Source organism: Equus przewalskii, chromosome 9, assembly GCF_037783145.1.
Source record: "Equus przewalskii isolate Varuska chromosome 9, EquPr2, whole genome shotgun sequence".
Classification (NCBI taxonomy): domain Eukaryota; kingdom Metazoa; phylum Chordata; class Mammalia; order Perissodactyla; family Equidae; genus Equus; species Equus przewalskii.
Genome location: NC_091839.1, coordinates 58,514,110 through 58,541,765, shown reverse-complemented (window position 1 = coordinate 58,541,765; position 27,656 = coordinate 58,514,110). Strand labels below are relative to the sequence as shown.

General features: G+C 33.9%; 1 protein-coding gene across 50 annotated transcripts in view; it reads right to left on the bottom strand.

Annotated features, from left to right (window-relative positions):
- The window catches only part of CEP57L1 (centrosomal protein 57 like 1), a 74,328-nt gene that overhangs the window by 9,449 nt on the left and 37,223 nt on the right, over positions 1-27,656 (bottom strand). For 15 of the 50 annotated variants that reach the window (XR_011522611.1, XR_011522609.1, XR_011522608.1 and 12 more), the window contains exons 2-7: positions 17,048-17,213; positions 15,370-15,549; positions 14,083-14,204; positions 4,716-4,832; positions 3,578-3,655; positions 3,005-3,091 (exon numbers count right to left, since the gene is read on the bottom strand). Coding sequence is in view for 36 of the 50 variants with exons in the window: in XM_008520509.2 (XP_008518731.2) it covers positions 3,005-3,091; positions 3,578-3,655; positions 4,716-4,832; positions 14,083-14,204; positions 15,370-15,549; positions 17,048-17,213 (750 nt within the window). In the remaining 14 variants the exon portion in view is untranslated. Of the gene's footprint in view, positions 1-3,004; positions 3,092-3,577; positions 3,656-4,715; positions 4,833-14,082; positions 14,205-15,369; positions 15,550-17,047; positions 17,214-18,389; positions 18,531-22,892; positions 23,130-26,973; positions 27,104-27,656 lie in introns of those variants that run through there. The other 35 variants (XR_011522618.1, XR_011522612.1, XR_011522613.1 and 32 more) reach the window with 13 other exon arrangements.

The window sequence follows — 27,656 nt, the reverse complement described above, 5'->3', positions numbered from 1 at the left end:
CAATTGGATGAATCTCATAAATTCAATGTTGAATGGTAAAAGCAAGTTGCTGAAGAACACAAACAGAATAAGTATATTTATATAAAGTTCAAAGTTGTGTAAACCTAAACAATATATTTTTTTCAGAATACCTATTTGGCAAAGTGATTTTTTTTTAAAAAGCTAGAGAATGATAAACACAAAATCAGAACTGTGGTTGCCCCTGTGTGGGGGGAGGGATACAATTTAAGAGGAAGATATGCTGGGCTTCAACAGTGCTGGTAATGTTCTATTTCTTAGGCTGGTTGGTGAGTGCTCCAGTGTAAACTATCCTTTGAGCAGACACTTTCTGTTATATATACTCTTTCATGCAACATTTTAAAAAAGATATTGCTAAACTACAGTCTTAAATTCTCAAGAACAATTTAAATTACTTCACTATTTTTGTTGGAGGGATTAAACTAGTGTGGCAAATTGTCTTAATTGGCCCACAACTGAGGGAGTTCCCAGGACACAGGATTTTCAGTGCTAAAACCAGGAAAGCCTCAGGCAAACCAGCTTGATTTGGTCACTCTAGTTAACACTTCAGCAAGAGAATAATCAACAAAATGACCATATTCCATAGTGAAAAGAAAAGAAAATACTCCCAATTCTATGTAGAAATTTAGATATCTTATATATATTCAATATTTTTTTTTAGAGAATTAAAGAAATAAAATGACTTAGAAGTAGTTAAATCACAGAAGTTTGAGTCAGTTCTTAATTACACTCAGAGTTGCTTGGTGACCTTGCATAATCATTCAAGCTCTGTGCCTTAGTGACAGAAAGTTCAAGTAACGGAAAACAATGGTCTGCTCTAAGGCTAATTCAAGCAGTTATATTAAGAGTAAAAGAAATTTAAGTTAATTCTTCTAGTTACTATACTGACTGAGATCTCTGATTACAATCTAAGCTTTTAAGAAAATACCGAAAACCTCATAGGAAAGGCTTCCATCATCTCACTTAGAATATTCAAACTCTGCTTCTTTACTTTCAAGCTGACCTTCTCATATTGCTGTCAGTTACCATCTAGAAATACAGCTCTAATCATGTCCCTACCCTTCTCAAAAGCCTTCAATGTCTCCAAATTATCCACAAAGTAAAAGTTCAAATTCTTAACACGGCACTGAAGGTCAGCCATAATCTCACCTCAAGCTATATTTCCAATTTTGACTCTTACTATGACACCATCTCCCCTATCCCAAGTACTAGACAATTATCTATGATTTGTGGAAAAACCAATTATACCCTCAGACTGTAACATACTTCTCCTCATCTCTATCTATTAAAACATTAATTCTTCCTTGAATGCTGCTTCTTACATGATGCCTTCACATATTCTTTGTACAGCACCACAGCACTTTGTTTATATCTTTATATACCTCGCTTAAGTTTTGATTACACTCTGTCTAATATTTGTATATTTCGCTGCTTCTCTATAAATTCCTGCCTAATGAAAGTCTTTACTAGCTACAGGTAGCAGTCTGTGTAAATCAAGATGTATGAGTTGAATAACTATGTCTAGGATATGGAGAAAGCGGCAGAGAGACAAGCAGGACTCTCATGGAGGTCTCTTAAAATCTGATCCTCCCTTCAGCAACATCAGTGCTCCTGCCAGCTTTAAAGGAGGCATTATTACTTGCAGACCCTATGAACTTGGGATTCACACGAACTACTTTTATAAAGTGATTTTGCTGTTAATTATTGTTTTTCCTCTCTTCCAGGAGCTTTTTCTTTTCTTCATTCCTTTTACCTTACTTCTTCCTGTACCTTCACTATTTTAACAATGAATAGGTAAGTTAAAAAAAAAAATTTCCCCTAAGTCATCAAAGGATGCCATAAAACATAAATATAAAAATAAGTCAATATTTTTTCCACTTGCAAATTACTTATAGTGATTTTCTATTTGGCCTTGCAGCTTCTAATCCCGTTGTACAAACAAGACACACACAAAACATATTTAAGGAAGGAAAGCAGCAAAAAAATCAACATAAAGTTGCATTGGGAAAATGTTTTTCATTATTGTAGTTTGCAAATTCTTTGAAAGAAAAAAATTATAAAAAAATGCAGCCAGACTATTGAACAGTAACTCTTATTTATGCAATAAAAGAGTAGTGAAAGTTAAGTATGATGTTCTTTCCATTATTGTATCCACAGGGTGAGCCAATGGCAGAGGCCAGAATTCTCAATAGCACCTCTTGCTCCCACAGCAAATGGCACACAGAAACACTCACTACATGCATATTGAATAAATAGTAATCATAGTCATCGAAACTATAATTTCAAAGTCATAAGATTAAAAGAGACTAAAATTTTCTTTCTTACTATTATTATAGATAATTAAGAAGGTTTAATACAATATATCCAAAACAACAACCCATCTTAACAAAATATTACTGGACAACGTATAAAGTACTAACTCCTCAATCCTTATTTTTAGGCAAATTCAAAGGGTATGAGGGTAGAAAGAACAAATTATAAAAATTCTCTAGAGAAATAACTTCACAGATCTATAATTTAATACTATATCCTTGTTTGTTTATTGTGCATATAAAACTGCTTCCAGGATCTATTGTATTGTCATTGTCTACTGTGTTGTTTAGTGCCTCTTTTATAAAGTATCACAAAATACATTTCTCTAAGACTTTAGTACTAGGAAAATGTTTGTCTTTCTAGAAAAACTGGAATGCTTATTGTTATTTCATAAAGACAGATCTGCTGCCCATTACATGCTCCCTTTTGCTTTGGTTGTCAAGCAAACTCGGAGCTTGGTTTTGCACTCAACTGCTGTTGAGATTTTAGGGGATTTTCTGTCCTCAAGCCCAAAACCCTCATCACTTGATTCATGTTTTTAATCCCCATTTTGTAGCATTATTGTATGTCTTTTATTACAAATCTCTTCAAATTCTTTTTGTAAATAGATAGGTGTAAGTATTAAAAGGGTGAATGATTAAGTATTAAGAATAAGAATAAAGTGTTTGCATACCTTTGAAGATTTCTTCTTTTCCTTGGAGCGTTTTGGATTTGATACTGAAGACATTAAAATTCTATTGATTTCAAGTCCAGTTTGAAGCTATAATAGTAAAGAAAAAACTTTATAAAATTGCTTTTTAACAAGCTTCTTCAAAAACAATATAATGAGAAATCAGGTTTCAGCTTACAAAGATAAAAATGCTTTTTGAGGAAGAAAAAAAAACCCAAAACACTATGTTTTTGTGCATGAAGTCACTAAGTCTATTGATAATTACAATCATTTTCTGTTTATAAGAGAATGAATTATTTAACATATATATCAATCAAATTGAAAACTATCTATATTAGGAGTTCTATCAACCCAGAATATACGTATGTATTTGTCAGCATTTCAAAAGACTTCTTGGTAATACATCCAAGTACACAAATATACTGGCTGACTTACTGAAAATTCCATTATTATAGCAAAAAGAGACAAAAATAATTTAGGAAGCAGAAATTAGACAATATAGGCCTTATTAATGAAAATAAACTATAATAAAACATATGTGGTTTATTGTGGTGGATGATATAATGCTCTATTTACCTCAGAAGCTTTGTCTTGAAATAGCTTACGGTGATGTTCTTCTTCCTTAAGTTTTTCCTCTAAATGTTTAATCTTGTCCTGCAAAAAAAGGTTAAAAAATGGGATCATTATACGAAAACTAGAGCCGAGCCAAATATCCTTTCTTCCTTTTCTAAAAAGAGTTGTTGGAGTCTTGATTCTTAATAGTTTGGCAAATGAAGGCAGAGAGTAAGAAAAAGGAATGGCAGAAGATGCTGTGATTTTTCTGAGCTTTCTTCTTATGCTCATTTACCTGCTATTATATATAAGAAGAACAAAGGGAAAGCAAAGAATGTACATGTATATAGGCTTTATTAACTTCCAGCAACAAAACCATAATGATGAAACTTTGGGGAGTATTAAAGGTCTAGAAGGTCAATCAATTATAGTCTTGGGTCTCAATGTTCCTTTTAAAACAGAGACAAATCACAATAAATGTCTATCATATGCATATGATAAGGGTGCAGTTGTTGGAGAGGAAGGGAATAGAAAGATATATTAGAAATATAAGTTATGGTCCTTGTTACTTAAGAGCTTACATTGTACTCAGGGAAACAAGAGTAACATGCATGAAACAGTAAAGCAACAAAGCAATGAATATGATTTGACCCAGACCATATATATAACCTTATGGACGTATTTCATATTATATCCATGGTGTAGTTCATAATAAGAGGATAGTACTATTTCAAAGTGTTGGAGAACTCAAGGAAGGCTTCACAGAGGATGTAAGACTTGGAGCAAGTCCTATTAAATGGATAGGATTTGGGTGGAAAAGGAGAAGGCATTTCAGGACAAGATCTAGGACATGCTTAACTGCAAGTGGTGAAAGACATCTCTTCAATGTCCTTTAGGTAAATTATCTAACAAGTGAAAATGTTCTGCCATCTCAGAAGCCAAAATTACAATTTCACAGCAAAAGGCAGGTTCATTTGTGCTGTGACAGAGTACATTAACTTTTCACCTCTATAGCAGGAATTCATATCTGGATTACTAAAAGTTGTAAATGAAGTTTTATAAATCTAAGATTTACTGTACATTCACACACAGTGCCAATTATGCTTAATGCTTAAGATTTATTCCTGGCAACACCACTTCAAAGAAACAAGGGGAAGCTTACCTCGGCAGTTTTCTGAGTTGTTGTAAGTTTAAAACATTCTTTTTCTAAGACATCCAGCTTTTCAAGTTTTGCTTGCAGCTTCAAATGATCTTGTTCTTTTTCCCTTTGAAGCTGGGCCTGGAACAGATAAAAACAAAACTAGAATTTGTCAAGTGATGCCAAATGGCCCAAGAATAATACAATTTCTGAGAATTCAAAGCACAATATAAACCTATTATAAGAAACACGTACTTACAAGCAAAAAACAAGAAAATCAAATATTTTTAAAGAACAAATATAATGAGCAAAAAAAGACGTGCTATATTAGCACCAATGGAACAAACTCTTCTATGTATTTTTACATAACATTTTTACTAAGGAAAACATCATCAATGAAACCTGTATTAAATAAAGGGTTATTCAGAGGCCGGCCCCATGGCCTAGTGGTTAAGTTTGGCATGCTTCACTTTAGTGGCCTGGGTTCGGTTCCCAGGCGTGGACCTATACCACTCGTTGGCAGCCATGCTGTGGCAGCAACCCACATACCACATAGAGGAAGGGTGGCCCAAATGTTAGTTCAGGGTGAATCTTCCTCAAGCAAAAAGAGGAAGATTAGCAACAGATGTTAGATCAGAGCAAATCTTCCTCAGCAAAAAAAATAAAGTGTTATTCACAGGGTGACCAAACCCACTCATTGACTTACCCTCCCTCTAACTATAACATAGAAAAGCAGCTATCAGAGGAATAAAGAGTACAGAGAACATGAAGAAAAGGAAAGTTATACATATATACATGTATGTATATGCATATATTTATAATGATATTTATTACCACATTAATGACAGATGTTAATAATAGGGGCAACTGTGAGGGGGCAAGAGGTATAAGAGAAGTCTCTGCTCAATTTTCTACAAACTTAAAACTGCTCTAAAAAATAAAGTCTATTAAAAAACAAAAAACAGAGAATAGACCGGTGGTTACCAGAGGGGAAGGGGGAAGAGAAAGGGTGAAAGGGGTAAAAGGGCACAAGTGTACAGTGATGGATACCATTACACTTTGAGGGGTGTGTATGATGTAGTCGACACGGAAATCAAAATACAATATACACCTGAAATTTATATAATGTTATAAACCACTGTTACCTCAACAACAACAAAAAGTAACACAGAAACAACAGAAACAATCAATCAACAGAGTCTTGGTGACCTGTGATCTAACATTTAATTGAAGTTCAACTGGAGTCACAGAAGGAGAGTTGGGACAAGTATAATTATTTGAAGGATAATGGTTAAAAATGTTCCAAAATTTTGCTGAAAAATATTAACTGATGGACTCAAAAATCTCAAAAAACAAAACAAAGCAACAAAAAACCCAAGCAGAATAAATACAAAGAAAACCACATTTGGCGATTCATTATCAAATCACTGAAAACCATGATAAAGGGAAAATCTTAAAAGCAGCCTGAGAAATGATGACATATTATGCACAGAAGAATAAAGATAACAATTTTCATTATAAACTATTAAAGCCAGAAGACAACTGAGAAGACACATTTAACGTGCTGAAAGAAAAAAGCTGTCAACTAGAATTCTAAATCCAGTAAAAATATCCTTCACCAATGAGGGTGAAATAAAGATCTGTCCAGACAAATATATGCTAAGAGAATTCCTAGCAGACTTGTAAAGGAAGTACTTCAGACTAAAGGAAATGATACCAGATGGAAAACTGAATCTACGCAAAGAAATAAAAAGCACTTAGAAATGGTAAAAATGTAGATAAATACATATTTTTTCTTGTTTCTTAATTTTCTTTAAAGGATAATTGACATTTAAAGCAGAAATAATAACAATGTATTGTGGTTTTTATAACATGTACAAATAAAATGTATGAAAATTGTAGCATAATGGGGGATAAGTGGAAGCACAGTGTGCACTACACGTACGCTGTATACACTATACACTATATATGAAGTGTTTTAATACTCATTCATGGCAGACTCCAGTAGGTTAAGAGTACATACTTTAACCTGTAGAGCAGCTACAATAAAGGAGGAGGAAGAGAAGGGAGACCAAGAGGAAGAGAAGTTAATAGAATTTAAAAAGAAATCACTAGAGAAGTTAAAAAATACTTTTAGCTGAATGATAATAAAAAGACAAAATATCAGAATTTCTGGGATGTGGGTAAAGCAGTGTTTAGAGGGGAAGTGATAGCTTTAATCACAAAATCTAACATTTAAAAAGAAAGAATAAAAGTTTTAAAGTTAATAATCTAAGCCTCCAACATACAAAGCTAGGGAAACAAGGAGCAAATTGAACCCTAGATAAGTAGAAGAAAGGAAATAATAAAGACAAAGTGAAAATCAGTGAAATAGAAAATAAATACAAAATTTTTAAAAGTTAAAAAATGAAGTTAATTCTTTGAAAAATCAATAAAATTAATAAAGTGATAGGTAGACTGATAATTTTTAAGAGTGAAAATACAAATTAACAATACCAGGAATAAAAGAGGAGACACCACTAAAGACACAAGAAGAAACAGAAAATCCAAGTAGCTCTATATCTGTTAAATAAATTGAATCCATAATTTAAAAACATTCCCCAAAGAAAACTCCAGTCTCAGATAGCTTCTATCAAATTTGAATTCTATCAAACATTTAAGTAAGAATTAATACTAATCCTATAAAAGGACTTTCAGAAAAAAGAAGAAAGAAGAATCTTTCCAGCTAACTTTATGAAGCCAGCAAAGCCATGACACAAAACTAGACATTATAAGAAGATTACAAACCAAGATCCCTCATGGAAATAGTCACAAAAATACTTAAGCAAAATATTAGCAAAGTTAATCAAGCAATGTAGAAAAAGAATAAGATATCATGATCCATTTTGGGTCCATACCAGGAATTTGAGGTTGGTTAACAATTGAAAATCAATCAATGTAACTTACCATGTTAACAGAATAAAGGAGAAAAATCTTATGACCCTCTCACTGGCTGCAGAAAAAGCAATTCATAAATTCGGTATTAATTCACGATAAAAACTTTCAGCAAACTAAGAATAAAAGATAATTTCCACAAGTTATAAAGGGCAGCTCTGAAAAACCTATAGCTAACATCATACTTAATAGTGAAAGACTGGCAGCTTTATCCCAAAGATCAGATACAAAGCAAAGATGTCAGTCCTTACCACTTCCAGTTAACATTATATTAGTTGTAATAGTCAGTGCATAAAGTGAGAAAAAGAAATAAAAACCACAAAGATTGGAAAAAATGAAATAAAACTGTCTTTATTCACAGATGATATCATTGTGTATATAGAAAATCCTTAGGAAAAATGACTACTACTAGAAGTAATAAATAATTTAGCAAGGCCACAGGATACAAGGTCACACAAAAATCAATTATATTTTTACATACTAGTAATAGAAAAATGAAAAAAACCCCAAATACTGTTCATAATAGCATTAAGAAAACATAAAATTGTTAGAGATAAACTTAACAAAAGATGTGAAAGACTTTTTAAAAACACAAAATTCTTAGAGATAAACTTAACAAAAGATGTGCAAGACTTCTTATTAAAGACTAAAAACTACTGTGGAGAGAAAGAAAAGAAGATTGAAATAAATGGAGAAATATACCATGTTCATGGATTGGAAAACTTGATATTTTTGAGGCGTCAATTTTCCTCCAAATGATCTCTAGATTTAACAAGATCCCAATTAAAATCCCAGCTGACTTATTTGTATAAAACATCACATTGGTTATAAAACTCATATGGAAGTGCAAAGTCCATATGTACAATAATAACCACAATAGTCTTTAAAAAGAACAAAGTTAGAAGATTCACATTACTAGATTTCAAGACTTATTACATAGCTACATGGTATTGGTATAAGGATAGACCAATAGATAATACAGAGTCCCAGGAACAGACTTTGCCTACATAGTCAGTTGACTGTTGGCAAAGGTACCAAAACAATTCAATGGGAAAAAGGAAAATCTTTTAACAAATGGTGCTGAAACAACTGGATATCCACATGGAAAAAAATTTAACCTGGAACATTTTCTCTCACCATATAGAAATTAATTGGACCACAGACCTAAATAGAAAAATGAAAACTTAAAGCATCTAGAAGAAAATATTTTGGAAAACAGTTTGGTAGTTCCTTCCTTCCTCCCTTCCTTCATTTTTGAGGGAGATTAGCCTTGAGCTAACTGGTGCCAATCCTCCTTTCTTTGCTGAGGAAGACTGGCCCTGAGCTAACGTCCACGCCCATCTTCCTCTACTTTATATGTGGGATGCCTACCACAGCACGGCTTGCGAAGTGGTGCCATGTCTGCACCCAGGATCTGAACTGGCAAACCCCAGGCCGCCAAAGCGGAACGTGTGAACTTAACCGCTGTGCCACTGGGCCGGTCCCCTCATTTGGTAGTTTCTTATGAAGTTAAACATACACATACCGTGTGGCTCAGCAATTCTACTACTAGATATTTACCCAAAAGAAATTAAAATATATGTCCACAAAAAATATTTGTACAAAAATGTTCATAGCAGTTCTATTCATAATACCTCCCAAACTGGAAACAAGCCAAATGTCCATCAACAGGAAAACAGATAACCAAACCACAGCATGTCTATATAATGGAATTCTATACAGCAATGAAAAGGGATAAACTGCTGATACAGACAACAACATACACGAATCTCAAAAAATTTATGCTAAACAAAAGAACCCAGATACAAAAGAGTATGTTTTCTATGCTCCAATTTATATGAAGTTTTAGCACAGGTAAAATTAATCTAAGGTAAAATAAATCAGAATAGTAGCTGCCTTGTTGGGAGGTGAGGTGAAAACAGGGAATAATTTGGAAGAGATATGAGACAATTTCTGGGGTGATAAAAATGTTCTATTGTTTGTCTAGGAATAAATTTAACCATGGAGGTGAAGGACTTATACAACAAAAACTGTTAACACATTATTGAAAGAAATAGATGATGACATAAAGAGATGGAAAGAGATTCCATGCACATGGATTGGAAGAATAAACATAGTTAAAATGTCCATACTGCCCAAAGCAATCTACAGATTCAACGCAATCCCAATCAGAATCCCAATGACATTCTTCACAGAAATAGAACAAAGAATCCTAGAATTCATATGGAGCAACCAAAGACCCCGAATTGCTAAAGCAATACGAGAAAAAGGAACAAAGCTGGAGGCATCACAATCCCTGAATTCAAAATGTACTACACAGCCATAGTAATCAAAACAGCATGGTACTGGTACAAAAACAGGCACACAGATCAATGGAACAGACCTGCAAGCTCAGAAATAAAACCACACATCTATGGACAGCTCATCTTCCACAAAGGTGCCAAGAACATACCATGGAAAAAAGACAGTCTCTTCAATAAATTGTGTTGGGAAAACTGGACAGCCACGTGCAAAAGAATGAAAGCAGACAATTATCTCACACCATACACAAAAATAAACTCAAAATGGATCAAAGACTTGAAGATAAGTCCTGAAACCATAAAATTCCTGAAAGATAACATAGGTAGTACACTCTTTGACATCAAACTTAAAAGGATCTTCTCGAATATCATGTCTTCTCAGATAAGGAAAACAAAAGAAAAAATAAACAAGTGGGATTTCATCAGACTAAAGAGCTTCTGCAAGGCAAAAGAAACTAGGATCAAAACAAAAAGACAACTCACCAACTGGCAGAAAATATTTGCAAATCATATATCTGACAAGGGGTTAATCTCCATAATATATAAGGAACTCACACAACTGAATGATAAAAAAACAAACAACCCGATCAAAAAATGGGCAGAGGATATGAACAGACATTTTTCCAAAGAAGATATACAGATGGCCAATAAACACATGAAAAGATGTTCAACATCACTAATCATCAGGGAAATGCAAATCAAAACTACACTAAGATATCACCTTACAACTGTTAAAATGGCTATAATCACTAAGACTAAAAATAACAAATGTTGGAGAGAGCGTGGAGAAAAGGGAACCCTCAGACACTGCTGGTGGGAATGCAAACTGGTATAGTCACTACGGCAAACAGTATGGAGATTCCTCAAAAAACTAAAAATAGAACTACCATATGACCCAGCTATCCCACTACTGGGTACCTACCTGAACAACTTGAAATCAACAATCCAAAGTAACACATATACCCCTATGTTCACTGCAGCAGTATTCACAATAGCCGAGACATGGAAACAACCCAAGTGACTATTAACCAATAATTGGATAAAGAAGATGTGATATATATGTACAATGGAATACTACTCAGCCATAAAAAATACAAAATCATCTCATTTGCAACAACATGGATGGACCTAGAGGGTATTATGCTAAGCGAAATAAGCCAGATTGAGAAAGACAAACACCATACGATTTCATACATATGTGGAATATAAACAAACACGTGAACAAAGAAAACAGTTCAGTGGTTACCAGGGGAAGAGAGCTGGAGGGTGGGCACAGGGGGTGAAGGGGAGCACTTATGTGGTGACAGACAAGAAATAATGTACAATTGAAATTTCACAATGATGTAAACTATTATGAACTCAATAAAAAACGTTCTATTATTTGATAGGGCTGTGGATTACACAAGTATATGCATTTATCAATAATCACTGAACTACATACTAAAGATCTGTGCATTTCACTGTATGTAAATTATACTTCAATAAAAACATTTAAAAAACTGTTAAAAGCCACTGATCTATAATATTTAGCTAGGATATGAATTTCTAGGTTATTGGGAATGTGCAAGCTGAACTTTGTAATACAAAATTGTTCCACTTCTGGTTGTTGTATCCTCATTTACAGTCAGAATTTTAAATTTTTTCCAATCTGGTAGATGTGAAGTAGTAGCTTGTGCTTTTAATTTGTATTTCCCTGGTTACTAATGAGATTAATCATCTTTTCTATAAACATATGATCATTTGCGATTTCTTTTTTCTTGCAAAATGCCTCTTTGTCACTTTGACCATTGTTCTACTGCTTTGCTACTTTTTGTGTCTTAAGAAATCCCTCTCCATCCCAAGGTCACAAAGACATTGTTCTGCATTTGCTTCTAAAAATTTCAAGGTTTTGCCTTTTACATTTAAGTCTTTAATCCATCTGGAATTGATTTTTGTGTATGGTATGAGGTAGGGATCCAATTTCATTTTTTTCTCACACTGATAACCAATTTTCCCAGAACCATTTATTGAAGTCTATCTTTTCCCCAATGATCTGCAATGGCACCTGTGTCATATTGAGTTTCCATTCAAGTGGGTCTATTTCTGACTATATTCTACTCCTTTATTCTGGTTGTTTACCTATACAAATATCATGTTAATTTTGATAGCATTATAATTTGTTTCGATATGTAGTAGAGTAAGGCTTCATCTTATTTTTCTTCCGAATAGTTTAGCTTTTCTTAGACCTTTGCTTTTCCACATAAATTTTAGAATCGACCTTCTAATTCCTTGAAAAAAATCTATTAAATACTTGACCCATTAAAATCCAGTATTGACGGGTACTTTTACTAATTTCCAAGACAATGCCAAGACCTTACAAGACTTTTCATTACAATTACCGCTTTCTAACTTATAAGCTTGTTCTCACTAATTTTAATCTTTTATATACATTTAAACCACATAAAGCATTATTATTCTTGTTTTATACAATATCTATGTAGATTTACCCATTTATTTACCATCTTTGCTGCTCTTCATTCCTTCCTGCATCTCTGTCCTTTCCATCTAACATAATTTTCCTTCTGTCTGAATAATGTCTTTTAGTGTTTCCTTTAGAATGGATTTCCCAGTAACAAATTACCTGAGTTTTTGTTAGTCTTAAAATGTCTTTATTTCTGAAGGATATCTCCCCGGGAATAAGATTCTAGATTGGCAGTTTTTTTTTTTTTTTAACATCGTAACAATATCAGTCTACTGTCTTCTGGATTCAGAACTTTCAATTGACAAGTCAGTTGTCACCTTAGTTGTCCCTTTGAATGTAGTCTTTTTTTTTTTTCGGTAGCTTTTATTCTTGTCTTATTATTTATTTTATTATGAGGTGTCTAGGTATAGATTTTTTATTTATCCTGCTTTGATTTCACAGGGTTTCTTGAATCTGCGGTGAGATTTTTTTAAATCACTTTTGGAAAATTCTCAGCCATTAACTCTCCAGATACTGCCTGTGTCTCATTCTCTTTCTCCTTTCCTTTTGGAACTCCAATTACACATAAGTTTGACCTTCTCACTCTAACTTATGCCCCCTATTCTCTTTTCTGAATTTAATATCATTTTGTCTCTTCATTGATCTGGATGGTTTCACTCTCCAGTTCACTAATTATCTATTCTAATCTGCTGTTAGATCTATTCATTGATTTATAAATTTCAGTTACTATATTTTTCAGTTCTATCATTTTCCTTTGGTTCTTCCTCAGATCTGCTCTGCCACTTTATGGTTTCCAATGCCCTGTTAAAAATTTCAATCCTGTCTTTTATATCCTTGATTATAGCAAGCATAATTATTTTAAAGTCTGTGTCTGTTACAGCTGGTACCTGGCTGGAGCTAACTTGTGAGAGTGTTTATAGTCTGTTATGTATACTATTTCTTGTTCCTAGTCTTATCTCCTTCTGCCTGGTCATCTTTAATTGAAAAGTTTCTCACAGTGTCAAAGAAATGTTTGTAGAAATAATCTGAGGTACCCTGAGATACCTGGGAATGTTGGCAACCCAGGATCACTTCAATCCAATTTCAGGGACCAAGATTTTCTGAGTTACTCAAATAACCTAGAATAGAGTTGTAATCTGGGTTGATTTCCTTCTTGTTCACCTACAAAGCATTCAGAGCACAGGAGATTTACTAGGGTTCCTACTCTTGGTAGGCCCTGGACTCTAACTTTAATTTCCTTAGACCTATGAGGATGGCTGTCAAAAGTATTACTCAGTCTCCAAACTGACTTTTCTGGAATCAGACACGTCCTCAGAAGAAAGGGGTATGAAATGTCAGGCCAAGTCTGCACACAGATTTGGAATTGGTGATGCTTCATCACCTTGCTAATTCTCAAATGCCTTTGCATATTTTTTCTTTCCTTTTTTTCTCTTTCTCTCTCTTTCTCTCTTTTTCCTCCCTCCCTCCCTCCTTCCCTTCCCTTCCTTTTAATATTCTGTCTAGTTTTTCTTGTTTTCCTCTAAAGAAAAGTTGGTCCAAATGACCTAGTCTGCATCATTGTAAGCGGAAATCTTCTATATTACAGCTTTATATCCTACTTTACTTAAGATTATAATATGACAATTTTCCCATGACATTAAATATTCTTCAAAAACACATTAAATTATATTATATTCCTTATAGAAAATATGTTCACCTGTTGTTCTAGGATCATATTCTTCTCTCGCTCTACATTGAGAACCATTCTCTTTGTATATTCTAGTTGCTTCTCTAGAAGAGTACAACGAGACTGGGCTGAGCTTAATTGTATAGTTATGTCTATAAAAAAGAAAATGTAACAATGAGTTAATTAGTTGATTATCACACAGATCAGAGATTTGGTTATCACAAGAAATGCATTATATGAATTCAGTCAAGAGCTAAAAGTCCAAGGCTTCTTTAGCTCTAAGTATTGACTCTCCCACAGTTATGAACATACATTTTGTGACTATCTCATTAATTGTACATAACTGGTTTAACACTGTCTCCCCTAAAGACCCAGAGGGCACACATCTGAAAGGGGAGGATGTCAGTGATTTGTGGGATGATAATAATCCTGGCTGTTCCTAGGAAATGACACTATCTGGAAAAATAGAGAACCTAAAATCTCTTCCTTATCAATACATTTCCTCTCTTTCAAGAAACTCAGGCATATGCATTCTACCACTCCCATTTTCCTCTGCTCTTGACTAGACAGTAAAGTTAATTCTATAAGGTGTAAGCAACCTCTTTCTAATCCTTTAAGTTTTCACCTTCCTCAGCTCTTTCTTCCACTTTTGTCCAATTACCTTGGAAAGATTTTTCTCATCGTTTCTTCATTCTAAGTTGAAACACAAACTTGAACCTTGTTTATGAGAGCGAGTGTAGTGTTACAAGGAAAAAGAAAGCCATATGTTTTGAAGTGAAATTATATAAAAAACTTATGTTCTAAATCTCCAAAACTTGTGTCCAGACGTCCTTTTCATAATTTCCACAGAAACCTCCACCTACCTCTCCATTTCTTCTAGTTAACCTCTCACGTTAAATACAATTTTTTAATTCACTTTTACTGTTTTTATATTGTTTACTAGTGTTGCCATCTATTTTCAAATTTTAAAAACTAGTGTTAACTGAAATATAAACTATTTCAATTATATCATGGGTTGAACTGGATTTTGCTGGTATTCTGAAAATATTCTAATTTCTAAACACAACTTGTCTAAAAACTTAACTTTTCTTTTAATCTCAAGAATTTATGAACTGGGATAACAGTTAGATATAAGAGGTAAGTTCAAAGTTATATCCATTTCCTGCAAATATCAAAATGTCTGAGAACAAGGCCTCAAGGTTTGAATGCATTATAAGAACAAAGATATTTGAGTGAATCTGCTTAGACTGGGCTTATTATTTTCAAGTTGTAAACTTTGGTAACCTCTTATTTCTGAGAACTATTGACTTTTCTTACCTTTTTTCTGCTTTATCAGTTCCTGGTGTGCCAGATTTCTCTCATTTGTTTCATTCTCCAAGGCCTTTTTATACTGTGCCGCTTCTCTGGAAAGAACGTTCAGGTTATCTTCAGCTTGTGTTCTTTCTAAGTCTAAACGATGAATCTTTTCCTGAAGAGTTTTTAAGGCTAAAATAAGAGCTGTTGAAAAAAAAATTTGCTTAATATTTTAAGTGAGAATTTTTGAACACCTACAATCATAGTAGCATATAAAAGTGAGTAGTTTATTTTTGTTAGTGAACCAGACAAATGTACAAGCAACATATATTCCTCATAAAAATGAAAAATAATGACTAAAATTCTAAAAAGGGACAAATTTTCTCTAACATATCTTGTAAAAACAATATATTTATGATCATATTGATTTTCTAGATTTGAGAAAGCTAATAATTTAATAAAATAAATATTTTCAAACTAAAAGACATAAAAAGGATAACATACGGTCTGGGAGGCATAAGAGTCTGAGTATATATAAAGAAAATTAAAAATATAGAGTCCACTAATTAACATGAAAATTTGGTTTAAAGTTAAAGGTATTCCTGAACTGATGTGTTCAGTTTTAGTCAAACCACAAACATTTATTGTCTTTTTTGTCCAAGATACAGGGTTAATAATCAGGATATATGAGGTAGAACACAGTTTTATCCACTGGAAAAAAATTATAATCCAAGTTTTACCTGACATGAGGCTTGAAAGATTATAAGTAGTACATACGTACTACCATGATTTTTATTCAGCTATATCAATATCTTCATGATTCAGATAAATTCAGCTATAAAATTTTCAAATATTATACTTTCTATTCAGTTATATCTTCAAACTATAAAACTAGAGAAAAATGGAATATAAATAAATGTTCTAGATTAATTTTCATATAGTTTATATCCAATTAGAAAGATGTTCACGAGAGATTGTCATTTTTTTACAAATGAGATAAACGAATTATATTTATTGCTCGCTATATGGTACCTATAGCTGGCTCATCTATTTGAATTATCATTTCTTGTGGCTGTTTTACTCCACAAAGCTGGTTTACTTACTAATGGCAATCATTATTATAGAATGTTAAAAAATAAGGTGATAATCAGCATCTTAGAAAGTAATTTGTATGGCATAGGTATGCCTGGAGTCATAAATGTTTTCCTAATTCAATTTTAATATCCTTCTAAATTTATATTTTAAAAGTTTCAATACTTGTATTTTGTAGTTACTCCAATGTACCTGCTTCCTAAAGAATTTTCAAGGGTAATTTTAGATATATGCAATTTCTGAATTTAATCCTTGAATAAGATACAACCCTACTTAATTTACCAGTATTCTAATCATCCAGTTTAGGATTCCAAATCTGACCTTTTATTCTTCAAAGAGTATTCTCCTATTTTCTAATGATGCTTTTATGATAAACCTGTAATATGTGTCTAGCTGGCTACATTAATCTTCATCTTATAGCTGAGGAAGCCAAAATAAAAAACGTTAAATAACTTACTTTATAGAAACTTAAAGCAAGAGTCAAAATGAGTAGTTTTATTAAGATTAGTTAAATACACAATCGCATTATTTTCTATATTCAAATGAAGTTTTATATAACATACTTCGTACCATTCCCCTAATTTTAAATAAGAATTTATATTAGCATTACCTTGGCTATTCGGACTATGAAGCATTTTGGGAAGGTTAACTTCTAAGCTCACAGAGTGGTGAGTCGGAGCTGATTGATCATTCTGAGTAAATGATGGAACAAGTACTCTTTCTGGAGGTTTAAGATAGCTTCCTACTATACTGTGCATTAATTCAGGATCCATTATCTGTAGAGAATAAAGGAATGATATAGCATAGCATCATTCTTTGCTATTTGAATGACAAAAACATTAGACAAAAATTCAGGTGGAACCTTAAGATAAACACATAATCATACACTGTGGATTTGTATCTTTATGAAGTTTACTACCAAAAATTCAACCATCATAGGCTCAGCAATAAAAGAAAGAAAAATGACTATTTACTGTATAAATAGTATGGATAATTCTGCCTGATTTACAACAAGCATATGCCCTGGAATGACCATTACATGAGTGGCATAAATGTGCTGGTTTCTTAGTTGATCACAAGTTCATGTACCTTTCAAGGTCTGAGCACTATCTACTAACAGAGTGACTCTAAGGGTCAAAGAGAAAGTACATATTCTAAAAGACAAGATAGTTTTGAAAGACAAGCCACCCACAAAATCTGATTCTCTAAGATTGACTGTTGAACTCCAATGTACTGGATTTTCAAGGGTAATTTTGGATATATCAATTTCTGAACCTAACCCTCAAGTAAGACACAACTCCACTTAATGCATTAGCATTCTAATCATCTAGTTTAGAAGGATACCAAACCTGAAGAATCTAAAATAGCTTTATTTTGTCATTCTGGGCTTTTTTTTAGTTTGTTTGTAAGAGAGCTTTTTTAACCATTTTAGCAGGTAATTTTTTGTCTAGCTTTCCCAAATCATTTTACTCTCCTTTCTGTAATTTAAATATTTGAGAAATCTAGTATTCCACTTAATAGATTCTAGTTAATTAATTAAATTAATTCATAGCCACATTGGAAGAAAGAGGGTAATAATTGTTCACACAAAAACAATTCACCAGAACAATTTTAAGAAAAAAATCTTGTTTTAAAGTTTAAATTTAGAATCCCATTATATAATTAGCCTATTTTAATTACTGAAAATTTCAAATTTTCACTGATTTCACTACCTTCCCAATTCACAAGGCAAATGAAGACATTTCCATGACTGTATTTCCTGGGAGGGCAGAGAACACACTTCACTCAATAGGATTTTCTGCTTTAGCCATTGTCATGACTGGCTGTCTTCCAGGACATTCTAATTGGTCTAAATTAGAGGTTATATAGCCTAGGAAGCTTTGCTAGAATATCTGATGCTCTTTGCTCTTAAGAGGCAATCATGTTTTGTTATTGTTATTAGCACCACCTACCATTTACTAACCATGTCTCCATCCCCCCGAGTTGTTGCTGTTCAGACACTGGCTGCCCACCATGGGAGACTATATCTAACTTGCCGTTCCCTCAAAACACAAGAGAGCAAAGTTAGTCAGCTGGCTCACAATGAAGCAGAGGCAGGGGCCCAAAGTACAGAAGTTCTGAACATGGTTGTACATCTTTAGAGGCAGGTATATGGTTGAAGCTATCCCAAGAACACTGGAGTTACTCAAGATACCTGACTCAGTTTTCAGCTCCTAGAGAGTTTCTCCAATAATGAAAAGAATGAAATTTTGCCATTAGTTACTATGAATTGAAGTTCTTGGGAAGACTGCTTTCTCTGTCCCAAATACAATATTTTACAAATTGAATTTTGCACCAATTAAAAAACAAGTTCAAATTTGGGGTTTTTGATGTATATGAGATGACTAAGAAGATTCCAATAAGTTAAAAATTCCAATAAGTTAAAAATTAGACTAAAGTTTATTTAAATTAAATGTGTAAATACATCTTAAAGTGGGCATAAGCAGAGTAACAGCCCATTGTGGGGATGAAAATAAGGTGAAGAAAAAGAAAGGAAATGGTAAAGAAATGAGAGAAGACAAGCTATGCTGTGACATGGAGCTCAGGAGTTCTCATTGTAACAGGGGTCCCAGCTTAACCTTTACAATCTAGTCCTGTGTTATAAACAAGCACATAAGCACACTAGAGGCTTATTTACATAAAAAACTGAGGCATCCTAGGAGACAAACTCACTCTGAAGGAAGATGAAAGAAGTACAAAAAACTTGATCCAAAATCAAAGCTTTACTTGGTGGAGGATGGGAGGAGTGATTCTGAGTAGAGTATGGTGGTGGTCATTCTAATTCATCTCTGACCCAGTCCCATGGATTCATACATGGTGTTGGGAAGAGAGAGGGCTATTAAGTAAGAACAGAAGTATTTCACCAATACCCTATAACAGATTGAGGCATTAGCTGCCCTACTTTGTATAAGATGTTATATTCCAATGAGGGGGGTAGGCTCAGGAGATCACTAACACAGTTTTGGCACTTTGAGGGTTCTGGTGCATTGATAATATTGTTCAGCAAGAGAGAGAACAGCTGGAAGGGATATATTCATGGGAATGTATGAGAGAAATTTCTGGAGAAAAATTTCTGAAAATATAGAGAGGTACTAAGATTCAACCTTCAAGGATTCTGGCATATCTGGTAGAAGGCTTACCTGTAGTAACTGAAAAGACCTCAGAAATTCTTGTGAGCCATTTTAGAGGTATCTGCAAGTGGGGCCAAAAGGCTGTAAAACATTGGCCTCGTATGTATCAACAGCCTGGTAAAGCTTAGGGAATCTCAAGTTATTCCTGGAACCATTTCTGACAACTGGTAAACAACCAGGAAAATTACCTATTGTCTCTATGGTGTATAAAATTAAGACACCTTAATTGTCTTAAGGAACCACTGCATAAAAAAACTATCCCCTGAAAAGAATGTGCTAGACACAAATACTTTACTGCAAAGCATTTTCACTTGTTCTTGAAGAAAGCAATTGTTTCAAAATGGTCCTTTTTAATAAGCAATGTCTATTCCTGCTAGTGGCTGACTGTGCCCTTATCTCTGCATAATCCTACAGGACTACAGGGAGACAGCGATAGGAGGCAGTCAGAGATACTACAATGGGTTCTTGGAATGGGGAACTTTCTGTTTCCTATATTGCTAATTCTTTCAAGTTTGGATTTCTCCTTAGAGAAACTGGAGAAAGATCAATGGCTCTGTTTTTCTGGTTTTCTCTGTGTATGCATCTAGGTTAACTTACCTTAAGAGTAAACACAGTAAAGGGTGGACTAACCCTATTTTTTTTCTTTTCCTGAGGAAGATTAGCCCTGAGCTAACTACTGCCCATCCTCCTCTTTTTGCTGAGGAAGCCTGGCCCTGAGCTAACATCCGTGCCCAGTTTCCTCTACTTTATATGTGGGATGCCTACCATAACAGCATGGTGTGCCATGTGGTGCCATGTCTGCACCCAGGATCCGAACTGGCGAACCTCAGGCCACCAAGAAGCAGAATGTGCGAACTTAACCGCTGAGCCACCGGGCCAGCCCCCCTATTTTATTTTTAATGCATAGTACTTTAAAAAGTACTATTACAACTGAGTAGGACAATTTTTGGTTAAGGAACTTGCCTTACAGATACCCTAATAGATATTACAATCTATTGTTTATAATATGTAATAACTAAAATGCTAAGATCGTGATATAAACACCAATGAGTCAATAGAAACTAGTAAATATAAAAACAAATACTTCCATGGGATTCAACAAATGATTCGTTTGCTGTTCATTCAATAAATGGTAGAAAATTAGGGGAAAAAATTCAGTTAAACCTTTATCTCACTCCTACATCAATACAAATTTCAGATACATTACAGAGTCAAATTAAAAACTTTAAAAATTATTTTAAAAAATCAGTGAATAGGGGCCGGCCCCGTGTCTGAGTGGTTAAGTTTGTGCGCTCCGCTTCAGCGGCCTGGGGTTTCATCGGTTCCCATCCTGGGTGTGGACATGGCACTATTCATCAAGCCAAGCTAAGGTGGCAACCCATATAGCACAAACAGAAGGACCTGCAACTAGAACATACAACTATGTACTGGAAGCCTTTGGAGAGAAGAAGAAGAAGAAGAAAAAAAGAAGACTGGCAACAGATGTTAGGTCAGGTGCCAATCTTTAAAATAATCTTAGAAGGGGTAAGATGCTTTACATTTAAAAGCAGGAGAAAAATAATAAAGGAAAATATAGGAAATAATATAAATAAAGGAAAAGATACAAAGGCTACATTAAAATTTATACTACAATATATAAAAATTATGAACAAAATTGAAAGGCAGAAGAAAATATTTGCAAAGAAGGAAAAAGGGTTAATATCGTTAATATAGAAAGAGCTTTTATAAATCAGAAGAAAAATACTAACACCATAATAAAAAAATGGCAAATGATTACAAATCATCAATTCACAAAAGAATGTGGCCAATAAAGAATAAATCTTAGCAATATTCAAAGAAAAGTAGTTATATCTAGATATAAAGATAACCTTTGAAGTTTGATCTCAGTTCAAATACTGGATCTGCCACTTCCTACCTTTCTGACTTTCAGAAAGTTTTACTTTTCTGGGTCTCAATGTCCTTCTTTACATAATTAGGATAGTAATATCTTAAAGGGGTGCTATAATTAGACAATTTATGTCTGCAAAGTATGCACTTTCTGTAAGCAAAGTACGTACTTGATAAATGGCTGTGATACTTACTTTAAAAGAAAACAAAGGAATGCCATTTTTTACATTTCAAACATGCAAAGTTCTTTTAAGGGCAACAAAGTTATGCATATACTGCTGGTAGGAATATAAATTGATATCACTTTTTTGGAAAGCAATTGAACATATTGTTGGGTCAGTAATTATTACAGGAATCTATACTAAAAACAGAATCAAAGATGCACACAAAGATTATTAGAAAGATCATCACTTCAGCATTACTTATAATATCAAAAATTTTGCATTTGTTACCTCTCTTTCTCTCACATCCACATCTCACATCAGGAATCCATCAGGATATATGGTACTTCCATTTCAAAACATATCCACTATCTGACCATTGGCCTATATGTCACCATTTCTATCCTGGATTATTATAAAAGCTTCCCCCTAGTTCTCCTGTAACATATTCTTCACATAGCAACCAGAATGAGCCTAATTTCAACATAACGTCACATCATGTCATTCATCTGCTCAAAACCCTCCCCGTGGCTCCCTACTGCACTCAGAGAAAACTCCAAAGTTCCTAAGTGGTTTACAAAGCCATAAGTGAACTGGGTGCCCCACTTGCTACCTCTCCGACTCCTTCAGTCTCGCTCTCACTCAGCCCTCTCTAGCTCCACACTGTCCTCTCTCCTGTTCCTGTAAGACCTCAAACATGCTCCTGCCTCAGGACTTTTCACTTCTGGTTTCCACTGCCTGGAATACTTTTCCTTCAGCTATCTGAATGGCTTATTCCTCACATCGTGTTTGTGCTCAACTGTCACTTGCTCAAAGAGGCTTCTGCTGACATTCTTTATAAAATACCAATCCTATTTTCCCTCCCCAGCACTTTCTATCTGCGTTCCTCTGCTTTTTCTCCCCTGCATATAAAATTGTTTGTCTCCCCACTGCCAACTGGAATGTAAGCTCCACGAGGACAGAGGCTTTGACTGATCTGTTTCCCACTCTATACATAACGCCCAGAATCATGCCTGGCACAGAGAAGGCATTCAAAAAATTACTTGTAATAAATATCCAAAACTAATTAACTACTTGCCAAATGAGAATCATATATTGTAATATTACACAGTCACTAAAACTTATATTTTCAAAATCATGATATGACTAAGTGAGAAAAAGTACAATATAAAGCTATATAAAATTACGATAATTTTATCAATAAAATAAATATAGGGAAAACCAGAAATACACATACTTAAATATATTATTTTTACAAACAAAAAAGCAGTTTTAAAAAATTAACTCTATTAGGGGCTGGCCCCGTGGCTGAGTGGTTAAGTTCACGTGCTCCGCTGCAGGCAGCCCAGTGTTTCGTTGGTTCGAATCCTGGACGCGGACATGGCACTGCTCATCAAACCACGCTGAGGCAGCGTCCCACATGCCACAACTAGGAGGACCCACGACGAAGAATATACAACTATGTACCGGGGGGCTTTGGGGAGAAAAACAAAAAAAAATAAAATCTTTAAAAAAAAATTAACTTTATTAAAAACAAAGAGTTTTTACTATACTTCTAGAACTCAACCTAAGAAAATAATCAAAGATATTACAGTGTTCAAAACAAAACAGGCTTTAGAGCAGACTTCTTTGATTCAAACTGAAACTCTGCTGTGTGACCTTGGGCCACCAAATATTTAACCTATGTCTCAATTTCCTAATCTGTACAGGGAGATTAAAATGGTACCTTAACATAGAAGGCTGCTCTTTTAAATGAGATCAAACATACATATAAAGTACTCAGAAAGATGCCTGATACATAGTAAATGTTTAAGAAGTGTTAGCAATTATTATATTTAAAGGTTGAGAGAGAAGAAGGATTCAAAGATAATTCTTAGGTTATCTAATTTGGCTACTGGGTAAATGTTAGTTTACCTAATTTACAAAGGATTAGTACCCCAAACATCTGAAGAACTCCTACAAATCAAAAAGAAAATATAAAACTAAATAGAAAAAATAAATGTAAGAGGCACTTCCAAAAAAGAAAATATGAATGGCTCATAAATATATGCAAAGATGCAACCTCAGTAGCAATCAGGGAAATGCAAATTAAAATCATAAATTAGCATTTTATACCCAAAAGTTAGGCAAAAATTTAAAAGTCTGACAATGCCAAATTTTGGAGACCTTGTAGAACTATGGGAACTCTAATAAATGTTAGTTGGCATAGAAAATAGTACAATCTAATTTCAAAACAATTTAGTATTATGTAATAAAATTGAATGTATGCATATTTATATACATATATACACACACACACACACACACACAGATAGAGACTACAATTTAGTGAATGTATCTTTAAGAAACTTTACACATGGTCACAGGAAACACATTATTAAGAATATTTGTAGCAGCACTGTTTGTAATACCAAAAAACTAGAAATAACTCAAATGGATAAACAGATAAACAAACTGGTACATTCACAGAATGATCTACTATATAACAAGAAAATTAACAATCTATGGCTATAGATTTCAATAAGGATTAATCTTAGAAAACTGTTGAGTAAAAAAAGCAAGTTGCTGAAGCATACATACAGTATCATAAATTTTTATGCTTTATATTTTATAAACATTTTATATTTATGCTGTTTAAGAATACATATATATATATATATATAGTAAAACCATAACAAAAGCAAGAGAATGATTAAGCCAAAATTCACAAAGGCCTAGAATAGTCGAAACAATTTTGAAGAACAATAAGATAAAGACACTTGTCCTATCAGTTATCAAGACATATCATGAAACAAAAATAATGAAGGCAGTAATACAGTCAAGAGGGACAAATAGACTAAAAGAACACAACAGCTCAGAAACAGAGCAAACCCTGTATAATAACTTGCTATATGACAAAAATGGCACTTCAGATCAGTGGAGAATGCATGGTCTCTTCAATAATTGGTGAAAGAACAACTAATTCTCAAAATTTAAAAACAACTGGAACCCTATTTCATACCATACCAAAAATTAAATCCATGTGCATTAAAAACCAAAATGTTAAAAGCAAAATATGTCTGGGAAAAAATACAGAATATCTTTAGCAGATTGGGATTAAGAAGGCTTTTATTTTTTTATTTTATTTATTATTTTTTTTGAGGAAGATTAGACCTGAGTTAACTGCTGCCAATCCCCCTCTTTTTCTACTGAGGAGGACTGGCCCTGAGCGAACATTTGTGCCCATCTTCCTCTACTTTATATGTGGGATGCCTACCACAGCATAGCTTTTGCCAAGTGGTGCCATGTCCACACCCCGGATCCGAACCGGTGAACCCCAGGCTGCCGAAGCGGAACATGGGTACTTAACTGCTGCGCCACCAGGCCCGCCTCTAAGAAGGCTTTTAGAAACAAGACAGAAAAAGCCCTAACTATAAATTAGAAGACTGATTAATTTAACATAAAAAAATGTACATCACAAGATACAATTAAAAAGGTGAAAAGAAATGCCACAGCCTGAGAGAGGCTATTTACATTCATATAACTAATAAATGATTAATAAAAATGATGTGAAGTCCTATAAATTAATTTTTAAAAGATAATATACCCAATAAAAAATAGACAAAAGATATCCATTGGACGACTATGCATCAGTGAAAAAGAATGAACTAGATGGCAACATGTACCCTTATGGACAAATCTTAAAAACATGTTGAGAGGAAAAAAAGGAGATGTGGAAGAATATTTTCAATATGATATTATGCATGTAAAAACAATATTATATATTGTTTAGAGATATATTCATATGTATCAAAAATATAAAGACAAGCATAAGATAAATACCAAATTCAGGATGGTGGTTAAGAGAGTGAGGGTGCAAAGAGACAGGCGATTAAGGAGGGGCATACAGGTGTTCGTTATATAATTTACTAAATCTTTTTGTATGACTGAAAGACTTTAAAAAAAAAATTAGACATTAACAATTTAAACACAGATCTCTCTTGCTACTATGCAAATCTAAGAATGACCAACTTTTACTGAAGTTTTAGCTGTGATTATAAGCCCTGGATGTGCATTATCTTATCTAATCTTCATAACAATCCTATGAGGTAGGTATTATTATTAACCGCTCCCATTTTGTAAATAAAGAAACAGAGGCAGAGAGACCTCCCACGCTCATATAGCTTGTAAGCGGTGGAGCCAGGATTTAAACCTAGGCAGTTTGATTCCAAAACCTGGGTTCTTAACCACTGTGTTAAACAGCCTACAGTGTGGGGACATTTGCAGTTAGCCAGATGTGAGACGATGCTGCAAATTAGGGTGGTGACAACGGAGATGACGAAAGCGTATAGAAGACGTATTCTGAAGACGCCAGTGACGAACTGCACCAGGAGGAGAAAAGGGAGAAACCAAGAATGACTCTTAGCTTAAATAACCGGGTAGATTATCACGCAATTTATTAAAACCACAAAGATAATGGCTAATACTCATATAGTACCGATATATATCAATCAAACACTATTCGAAGTGTGAGACATCCAAGTTACGAGGTAAAACAGGTTATTTGATATAAGAGTCTGAAGCTTGGAGGAGAGGTCTAGTCTAGAAAACATAAGTGGTGACATTGTTAGCATATTGATGGTATACAAAGTTATAAGAATAGAAGTAGTCACGTAAAGGAAGAATATAAACAGAACAGATAAGAAAGGAGAACAAGAGAAAGAGAAGCCTGTGAGGTAGAAGAAAGTCAGAAAATTATGGTGTCAGAAATGAAAAGAGATTGTTCAATGAGAGAGCAGTTTAGGTGAAAAAAGGATCAATTGATTTTGAAGATAAGGAGACCACTGATGATACAATGTAAGACGAGAAGACAGTTCCAAGGGAACCATACTAAATCGGCAAGTAGAGGAAGAGAAACTAGCACAAGACATAGAAGCTTTATACAAATCAGGATGTCATTTTGCAGAGAACTTCAATTCCCCTGGTTTAAAATCATACAGCACTCACGGATTGTGTCATGTCATCCTGTGAGCTAACCTGCCACATAGCACAGTGCAACAATTGTACCCAACATGGAAGTGGCTCACACAGAATCACTAACTTTCATTCTTGAAAATTTCTGTGGTAGGAAAGTAAACTATACATAATTTCAGTTGTTATGGACTGAATTGTGTTCCCCCAAAATTTGTATGTTGAATCCCTAACCTCCAGTACTTCAGAATGTGTCTGTATTTGGAGATAGGGCCTTTAAAGAGATGATTAGTTACAATGAGATCCTTAGGATGGGCCCTAATTCAATCTGACCGCTGTCCTTATAAGAAGAGGAAATTTTTACTCACAAAGAGATACACCAGGAACGTGTGTGCACCGGAGAAAGACCATGTGCGGACAGTCAGAAGGCAACCCAGAGAGGCCTCAGAAGAAACCAAACTGGCCGACACCTTGATCTTGGACTTCTAGTGTCCAGAACTGCAAGAAATAAATTTCTGTTGTTTAAGCCACCCAGTGCTATTTGTTTTGGTAGCCCTAGCAAACTAATACACTGACTGCAAGTTACCCCTGTTTCACACTAAATGAAACAGGAATAGTGGCAAGGATGTAACAATGGAAGCTTAAGGTTTATGCTATTTAGAGTGCATAATAAGTTTAGAGCAAATAAAAGCTATTTGCAATTTAGAGTTTCCTACTTGATAAGATGTGAAACAGATATGTAACTCTGCCTTGATTTATTTTCCTCTTATAACTGACCTTTAGTAACATCTTAAGCTTACTAAATTGATAGTGAAATGACTAACGTGCTATCCTATATGCAATAATGTAAAAAAATTAAAAATTTCCCAGCATAATCAAATGGGAGAATAAAACTAAAATTATGCTTTTTGACCCATATTTAATTTATATGCAATTGTATTAGTTTTTAACCCCAATATTACCATTTTTATCTAAACTATTGTGAAATATTCCTTTAACAGTTTATATTAAAAACACAAGACTACTGTTATAGAGTTAATAAAGTGACATT